This window comes from Borostomias antarcticus, assembly GCF_949987555.1.
Source record: "Borostomias antarcticus genome assembly, chromosome: 19".
Taxonomy (NCBI): domain Eukaryota; kingdom Metazoa; phylum Chordata; class Actinopteri; order Stomiiformes; family Stomiidae; genus Borostomias; species Borostomias antarcticus.
The window spans coordinates 13,902,350-13,912,349 of NC_140252.1; the positions used below are offsets into that span (position 1 = coordinate 13,902,350).

The following is a 10,000-nucleotide window of genomic DNA, read 5'->3' on the forward strand; positions in this document are numbered from 1 at the left end:
TCAAAGTCAAGTCAAGTCAAACTTTATTTATAAAGCACATTTAAGAAGGACGAGGTCGAGCCAAAGTGCTGTGCAGGTAAATACAAAATACAATAAACAATAAAAGCACAACCTACAATAACAACAACAGAACAGAAATATAAAACACACAGAATACCAGGGTGTCGTGATCAACTACAGTTGAAGGCCAGGGAGAAGAAATGGGTTTTTAAGAGAGATTTAAAAATCCCTAGGGTCTGGTCATATCTAATGTGAATGGGTAGACTATTCCAGAGCCGAGGGCCAGCGGCTGCAAAGGCTCGGTCTCCCCTCGTCTTAAGCCTAGTTTTACACACTTCCAGCAGGATCTGGTCAGCTGATCTTAACGCTCTGGCTGGGAAATGGCGATGCAAGAGTTCAGCTAAGTATGGAGGAGCCAGCCCATTTAACGCTTTAAAAACAAATAAAAGAAGCTTAAAATCAACTCTAAAACTGATGGGGAGCCAATGAAGCGAGGCCAGAATGGGGGTGATATGGTCACACTTGTTGGTGCCAGTAAAGAGGCGAGCAGCGGCATTCTGGACAAACTGAAGGCTTGTGATGACTGATCAATGCCCACATATAGGGAGTTACAGTAATCAAGTCTTGAGGTGGTGAATGCATGGCTGAGGAAAGATAGGGCGTGTCGGGTGTCGGGCCACTCAACGTACTGTATCTGGTGCCAACAATTAAGAGATGATTTATGGTCCATCGCCTGACAGTCATCCTCCTTGTCGCAAAGACATCATAAATAATTTAACTTTGACTCTGTTGCGTCTGTTGCCATGGTTACTTGACAGCCAATTATCAGGGACTCATAAAGTTCTATCATTCTGTCACATTCTAAACATAAGTAGGACTTTCCTGGAATTAAAGTACAAGGCTGTTCATTTGTGAATTTAGCATTTCCCCAAAAAGGCAAACTTTTTTTATTTAATTAATTTCATTTGTCACTTGTCATCTCTCGAATTAGCCATGCAAGCAATATTCCAGTAGCTAACTGATGAACAATAAGTAATGTTTCTAAGTCAAAATACCAGCTCTGTTTATATCTATCTTGCTAGCATGTAAAAAAAAAATTCTAAGATGATGAATGGACTACACTTATACAGTATAGCGCTTTTATCCAAAGCGCTTGATAATGTCCTCTTATTCACCCATTCACACACCAATGGCGGCAGCTGCCATCTCATTGGGAGCGATTTGGGGTTCAGTGTCTTGCCCAAGGTCACTTCGACTCGTGGAGAGGAGGAGGCGGATTCGAGCCGACGACCCTACGACTATCATCGACCCGCCCTACCTACTGAGGCACAGCCGACCCTCGCCACCAACTTTCAGTGGATTTTTGGCCGGCTGTATGAAAAAGGAAAGCATGAGAGCGTGGGCAAATCTGAGGCTAGAATGGCAATCCACCTTCCATTGGAGGAATCTGTGGACACGCCCCCACCCGTGTCACGCCCGTAGGGCGCCATCCTCCAGGGCGCGCTGATATCAGGACACGCACGACCTCCAGGGCACACTCGCTTTCACTCGCCGCGGGATACAATTCATGCGGCGCGTCGGAGGATAATAGCGAAAATTGGAATTTATCGTCGTCATATCCCCTATGTTGTTAAAAGTAAGCGCTTGTGTGTTTGCCGTTTTGATTTCCTTCCCACCCCGGGAAGCAGCACCTGCTGTCCCCTACGACCCTTCAGGGGGCTGACCTGTCCCTGAAGTGAGGGGCTTGATGACATCATTAAGGGAGGACCTGCTGCTGGGGGAAGGATATATTGCTCTCTGTGGATCAATGAAAAGGACCGAATATGTCACTGATCTCATGGAGGCAAACCAATGTGTGTGTGTGTGTGTGTCTGTGTGTGTGTGTGTGTGTGTGTGTGTGTGTGTGTGAGACATCCTCAGTAAAAGATGACTGTCACGGTTCCCTCAGAATAATAGTCAAACAAGTGAAATAGATGCACGCACGCACACACACACAAACACACCCCCCCCCTTCCTCGGTCAGGAACGTGTCACTCACTGCGTCGGGGGGGGGTCAGGAGAGAACGGCATCACTCGCACAATCAGCGTCACTTCACTTCCTGTCCTCTAACACTCCGGCTCGGCGGGGCTCCAAACAATGTCTGCGCGCTGACGTTGATCTGAGACGAACCTGGGAGGTTTTCATTCTCCCTCACAGCCAGGAGTTGTAATTAACTGGCCGTGTAGAGAGTGTTTGTGCGCTGGCGGCTCTCTCTTCAGGATAATTGTATGTAATGAGATTCCGTGCTCCCAGCAGGTGTGCCAAAACACACACACACACGCACCCACGCACTTGCTCGCACACACAGGCACACACACACACAAACACACACACACGAGCACGCACATGCATGCATACACACATACTGTACATACCTACACACACACACACACACTCAAACACACGTGAGTGTTGTATAATGAAGGACAGTGGATTTTAACAAGACTGCAACCCTGGACAAATTCACATCAACATGGTGTGTTAGTCTGAAAGTACTGTATGTGTAGTATGTGTGTGCGTGCATGTATGTGTGTGCGTGTGTATGTGTGTGCATGCCGGTGTGTTTTCCGAGTGTGCGCTCCAGTGCCTTTGCATGTGTGACTGCCTCGCAAAGTCTACACAGTTCAATGGGCTCTGAGTTCAGCAGCGCGAGCTGAGGGTTCGATCCGTACGGAGGCGAGAACGCAGCGAGACGTCGAGGAAAAACGCTTTTACCTCAAACCGCTAAACGCCTGTAGAGCGTTCAGCCATCTTTACTGCTTTCACTCCCCCACCTCCAGCACGGGGTTGTCTCCAGAGCTCCCGCTGAACGCGTTCACCCCAACTTCCTCTTCCTCCCTCTCTGCCTCCCTCCCCGGGGGTGAGGGAGTGAGGGGAGGAGCGGTGTCCCTCTGCAGTCTTGTACTGAGTGACATTTTATCTCTTTACCTGTTTCCTCTCCTCTCTCCCTCCCCTCCTCAATCTCTCTCTCTCTCTCTCCCTCCACCCCCCACCTCTCAAATTCAAATTCACATTCTCTCTCTCTCTCTCTCTCCCTCCCTCCGTCCTCTCTTCTGTGCTCCCTCTCTCTCTAAGTGGCTTATTTAATTCGCTCTAACAATCGCTGGTGTGCAAATCACCAAGTCATTATGCCCGGGGTAGTGTTTTCACTTCAAGGCGCAAGTCCCAAAGTGCTTTTTTCTTACTCTGTCAAAACACTGTCTCCCTCCCATTGACATTTCCAGGCTTTTAGGAGGACTCCTCTGACGTGAATGGCCAGGAGTCAAACAAAAGCCTAAAACATTTGCATGTTTGTCTGAAGGTCTTGGTTGTTCAGCACTGTATAATCACAAATAATGACATGACTTGCATTAAAGCCCATTTAAAGCTTTTAATGCTTTCCACTGTGTGACTCCATTGTCTGAGTGCAAATCAAATTAAAATCACATCTCGATGTTAATTAGAAGGCTGATACACTTATACTTGTGTGCGGGTGTGTGTGTGTGTGTGTGTGTGCATGTGTGTTTATGAAAGAGAGGGAGAGAGATAGAAATAAAGCGAGTGAGCTTGCATACTGTATGTGTGTACTGTATGTGTGTGTGTGTGTGTGTGTGTGTGTGTGTGTGTGTGCATGAGAGTGAGAAAGTCAGCGAGTTGGATGTTAATTATTTGTCCCTATACAAGATAGGACATTCACGACTACTGAATTTTACTAGTCATCGACTACTCCCCCAAAATAGTCGACCAGTCAATTAATCGCGTTTTTACCACAATTGTTTTTTTCACCCAATGATAACGGTCAATAACTCTCTTTTTTTTATAATGTAGAATTCAAAAATGAAACAACAAATATGAACTACCCACAGCCGTGCCCTACGGCAAAAAAAACCAATATACATAATAATTAGGGGGATTTTTAAATTCATTTTAGAAAATGAATAGTCAGCCAGCAATGCACAGGGTTGACTAGTGGTTTGATAGTCGACTAGTCGACTAGTCTGTGAAACCCCTAATACAAGGCAGATTGGGCTGCTGCCAAGGGGTGGCTCCCAGGTCAACAACCGGTGACACGTCATGCATTAACCACCATGGTAACAGAGGTAAGGGTGGGGCTCCGGTACGAGAGGAAGGGGAGGGATGAGGAAGGGGAAGAGTGGTGGGTGTGATATCTGATGTCACCATGTCCCTCACATTGTGACATTTTATCTGTCTTGTTGTTTGTAATTTAGTGTAACGAGTGTTGAATGATTGTGAACAGGTCACACTTGTAAATGAGTCTTCTGAACTCAATGTGTTTTTTACCTGTATAAATAAAGGTTAAATAAAAATATCTCTCCTGTTTCCTCTCCTCTCTCCTCCCCTCCTACAATCCCTCTCGCTGCTTCTGTCTTCCCCTCCGCTGCCGTCTCCTCTCCTCCTCTCCTCTTCTCTCCTCTCTTCTCTCCTCCTCTCCTCCTCCTCTGTACTCCACACCCTTCTTCTCTCCAACCCTTCCCTCTCCTCCTACTCTCCTTTCCTCCCCTCTCCTCCTCCTCCTCCTCCTCCTCCTCCTCTCCTCCCCTCTCCTCCTCCTCCTCCTCCTCTCCTCCTCCTCCTCTCCTGTTTAACTGCCCCCAGTCTAACAGTCTGAAGCAGCTGCTGCCAGCAAGCTGCTAATTATAGAAGGTAAATATCACATATCTGACATTATGACAAAATTAATATGAGGGTGTATTCAAACTGTCTGGTATGTGTTAACAGGGAAGCTCTATAGTATCACATGCTGAATTAGAAATGTCTGTCCATGCATTTATTTCATCACGACTTGACTACTGTAATTCACTGTTTACCTGCCTCAACAAATCCTCTGTGGGACAACTTCAGCTAGTCCAAAACGCTGCTGCAAGACTACTCACCAGGTCAAAGAAGACATGCCACATCACCCCCATCCTGGCCTCCGTGCACTGGCTCCCAGTTCACCTCCGGATCGAGTTCAAAGTCCTGGTGTTTACCCACCGAGCTCTCCACGGACGGACCCCGGCCTACATCTCAGAACTTTTACACCCTCACTCTCTGAGTCGGTCTCTGAGGTCATCCGACCAGGGTCTCCTGGCGGTGCCCCGGACCAGACTAAAAACTCAGGGTGACAGAGCATTTGAGGCGGTGGCGCCAAGACTCTGGAACGCTCTTCCCCAGGCCCTGAGAGAGCCATCCACTGAACTCATGTTCAAAAAACTTCTTAAGACACACATGTTCAGGCAGGCCTTCGGCCATCTATAACGCCTTGCTGCTCGCAATGTTGTTGTTTTATCTGTTCTGTGTCGTTTTAATCTTGTCTCGTGTTGTATTGCCATTTTAATTTATTACTGTAAAGCACTCTGTGCATCCGTGCTGTGAAGAGCGCTATATAAATAAAGCTTACTTACTTACTTACTTACTTACTATAGTGTCAGGAGAGAATCCTCTTTTACAGTAAGGACAGAAAGTGTGTCAAAAATATCAAAGGACATTTCACATCCATCCATCCATCCATCCATCCATCCATCCATCCATCCATCCATTCATTCATCCAATCATCCATCCATCCATCCATTCATTCATTCATCCAATCATCCATCCATCCATCCATCCAATCATCCATCCATCCATCCATCCATTCATTCATTCATTCATTCATTCATTCATCCATTCATTCATTCATTCATTCATTCATTCATTCATTCATTCATCCAATCATCCATTCATTCATTCATCCAATCATCCAATCATCCATCCATCCATCCATCCATCCATCCATTCATTCATTCATTCATTCATTCATTCATCCATCCAATCATCCATCCATCCATCCATCCATCCATCCATCCATCCATCCATCCATCCATCCATCCATCCAACCCCCGTATACCTCTTGTCCCTCTTCCCTTCCCTCCCTACTCAATGCAGAACTTTCTCCCCCCTCCTCTCCGCCCTCTCTCTCCCCCCCCTACCTGCAGCAGAAGTCTCTCGTCCCCCAGGATGGCGGCTTTGCTCCAGTCGATGACCTCAGAGAAGGGCAGCTCCCAGCCGTTACTGAGCAGGACCGGGATGCACGCCGCCTGGAGAGGGGGGACGGGGGAGGACATTAATCAGGACACACAGAGAGAGAGACGTCTCCTAACTGCAGCTAGACCGCTGGGTCTCACCCCACCCTGACACAGCCCTAACTCTCTCCTGTAGGTCTCACCCCACCCTAACACAGCCCTAACTCTCTCCTGTAGGTCTCACTCCACCCTAACACAGCCCTAACTCTCTCCTGTAGGTCTCACTCCACCCTAACACAGCCCTAACTCTCTCCTGTAGATCCATCTGAACTTCCACCTCAGCCCAGATGGGCCTCTTAGCTCTGCGGGCGCTGGGGACAGAAATATCTAAATTAGCCTCATTAGCCTACATCTGGTCTGATACTGAGACTCTACTGTCGCCGCTTGGTGAACCAAGACGACGCAACACCAGCCAACTCTTAACATATCACATTGACATGTAACCGAGTGGGTGTGGTTTTAAACTCCCCCCTCAGTATAAACACAGCCCACCCGCGCCATCGAATTGCTAGCTTTTCCGTAGCGCAGCTGGCTAACGCAGTGTTAATGACAGGTCATAAAGGTCATGCGTTGTTGGCAAGTCGGAGGGGCCGAGTTTGTAGTGAGGGGGGAGGCAAAGCTGACATGCGACGAGGCGACACTTGTTATAAGCAAAATATTACACAGGTCAGAGTAGGTGGAGCCACAGCGCCATCTGTCCCAGCCAGCCCTTTAGAGAGCATCACACTGAACAAGGATCTTCGAAAAACGTTAGCAGTGTTACCACAGGTTGACATCATTTCTATGGCGATGACTACATACTGTAGTAAGACCTCTACCAGCAACATTGCAGTGATATAGAACTGCTCTGTAAATGCATAGTATGGTAGGAAGGGGGATCCCTGGAAGTAAGTAGATATAAATATTGACCTTATTTTGGTATCAAGACTTGTGTATTAACCTAAGCCCGTGCATCGTAATACCAGGTAATTACATACTGTAGCAATTCTTATGTTTCTACAATGCTTTGTATTACAGGTATAATTAGGTACTGTATATAAATAAGAATTAATATCAACTTCAGGCAAAGTGTTTTGCACTTACTCTAAACTGGCTCCCAGGGGCCTCTTCACGCACTAAAATAGAGTTTTAGCTACAACAAACAAAATTAAATGTGTTTTACTGAGTGCGCCTGGGCTCGGAGGGAGAAATGAATACTCCCTGATTCATGAGTCTCTTCTCTAGCGTCACGCAGCAGCGCCGTATTAGGGGAGTCTAATGTGATTGGGAGGTTTTGGGGGCTATTCATCACGCGCGCACGTCATAACGTAATGAAGTCGGCGCTGAGCTGTGCGCTGAACTATCAATCCACGCTTAAAGTTCAGCCGCTACGCTGGGATCTCCATCATTAGAGGCTGACGCTCTTCAGGGGCTTAGGACAGCTTAGTGGAACGCCGGGGTCCAGGATGGGGGCAGGGGGGGGGGGGGGGGGGCGGGGGGGTTTCATGACCTGCTGCAGACTTGAAAGGCTATAAGTCGTAGATATCCACCTTGGTCTAACGGTAGAGGCTTGGGCCTGGCAGTCCATACCCCCTTTCTCTCTCTCTCTCTCTCTCTCTCTCTCTCTCTCTCTCTCTCTTCTCCTCTCCTCCTTTCTCCAAAGTTTACATTACCGAAGGTAATAACCTAATTCAATAATCTATCTATCTATCTATCTATCTATCTATCTATCTATCTATCTATCTATCTATCTATCTATCTATCTATCTATCTATCTATCTATCTATCTATCTATCTATCTATCTATCTATCCAGATAGATAGATAGATAGATAGATAGATATATAGTGAAGTCGTTTTGTGCTACAGTAGACAGACTTCACTAGCTGACCTGTATTTAAATAGCCACACTGAAGTCTGACCTAATAGGGCACTTTCTTGGACGGATCCTTGCTACCAGTACACAACCAGACACAGGATCCTCGGTCGTCAAGGAAACGGTCTAATCTTGACCTGGCTGTGTGACCAGATTGCCATATCTAGCACGATTACAGGTTTCCATAACCTAATACATACACCTGATCTGTCTTATGACGTTGTTAAGACCTATATAAGAGGAAATTCTGTACGCAAGGGAGCTTATCTTAGCTGATGCTTCTCTGCGCTGTTTCCTGATGCTTCCGCCTACCACTCTGCTACGCAACAATGTACAGTAATGTATCTGCCTTAAGTCTGAAGCTCAAGGCTATTGTAACTCAGTATGCTTATTGTCAAGAAATATACCACGTCCATGGCGTCTTCTGGGAACATCTATCTGGAACTGAATCAATTTATTAGGGATTATCTGTGAGACAAATATTCCCTTCGATAGATAGATAGATAGATAGATAGATAGATAGATAGATAGATAGATAGATAGATCCCCCCCCCCTCAGTTGCTCCCTCCAGACATGGGTCGAAATACTACTTTCAATCTTTTCAATTACTCCCCATCTGCTTGAAGTGTCAGGTGGCCGTGGTTTGCTCACCTTCTCGCCTTCCAGGCGAGGACAACCAAGCAAAGATAAGTCATTGAAAGGATTTCCAAATAGTATTTCGACCCAACTCTGCCTCCCTCCCCAGCATGAAAGCCTTGTCTGTGTCAGGTCTAAAAGCCTTTTGATGTTCCTTCTTCACCTCTGAGACTGTGGGAGGCAGAGGACACTAAGCTCACTTGAGCTTAGCGGCAAGCGCATGTTAGGACACTGGCTCCACCCTATCCCAGCTCTGGGAATCTCCTGGTCGAGCCAATCGCTGCCTCGGGTGACTACCTCGTGACAATGCCGGGAGGAGACGGCCTTGGCGTTGAGTTAACTCCAGTTAGCGCCCGGGGTCGTGAAGGGACAGTCATGGTTTAGGTGGGACGCCTCTTTCTTGCTGGAAGGGTCAGTTTACTCCTTAATCATATTAATCAGAATAATAAATTATATTAGTCAGACGTGATCAGACTGACCTCAGTTTATCTGTAAGTGACCATTTTGTATTGTGCTTCACATACTGCACACCGTTTTCCTACTGCAAGAGAGAACGATGACAAAGAAGAGAGAGAAAAAGAGAGAGAGACAGACAAAGAAAGAGAGAGAAAGAGAGAGAGACAGACAAAGAAAGAGAGAGATGAAGAGAAATGAGGGCGAGTTAAGCGGGCGCTAATGGGAGTGGGCGGCGCCGGCTGATATTGAAAGAGCCCGCCCCCGGTCCGCCCAGCCCCGAGCCCGGTTGTTCTACGGCTGCTTGCGGGATGACAGCTTGTCAATACCGATCAGGCGAACGTCCAGGCCCCTCGGCCGGCTTGGATCCCCCCCCTCCCGCCCGGCCCCCCCGGCAGCGCCGGTTACCGCAGTAACCGCTCAGACGAGAAGGACAGGTCTAATAACAAGTCTGTGGGGACCTGACGGAACGTAGAGTTGGAAATACTAGAACCGATAGTCTCCCATCTCCTCGCTAATGCACTAGGATAGTGCACTCTGGTAGAAGAGATCTCTAACTCATATCTAAATGTTAACTGATGGGATGTAGGTCTGTCTGGTGAGTTATATATACGGTATCATGTGTCTCAGTATCTAGGTGTCGCACCTGTAGGAGTCCTATCGGGTTTGTTTCTATGTTATGGAGGGGTCTCTCTCTCTTCTCTCTCTGATCTATGAGGTGTATTTCTGCATAAGGGAGGGACCTGGGGCCTCATTTATAAAGCTTGCGTATGCACAAAAGAATGCGTACGCCACTCCTGAGCAAACTTCGAGATTTATAAAAAACAAACTTGACAGGAGAATGGCGGAGAATGTGCTCACCTCCAAGCACACTCTGACCCATGCGTACGCACATTTCTGGCAAAATGAGAAACTGCGATCCTAATGGCAGGAAGGTGAAACCCGAGAAACGCTTTGAAATTGACACCATTGTGA

The 10,000-nt window shown here is 47.2% G+C and overlaps 1 protein-coding gene across 1 annotated transcript in view; it reads right to left on the minus strand.

Annotated features, from left to right (window-relative positions):
- LOC311322155 (exostosin-1) overlaps nucleotides 1-10,000 on the minus strand; it is a gene marked incomplete at both ends in the record, with an annotated part of 164,917 nt that overhangs the window by 38,517 nt on the left and 116,400 nt on the right. Inside the window, one exon of the mRNA XM_084454192.1 lies at nucleotides 5,989-6,096. Coding sequence (XP_084310318.1) covers nucleotides 5,989-6,096 — 108 coding nt within the window. The remainder of the gene's footprint in view (nucleotides 1-5,988; nucleotides 6,097-10,000) is intronic.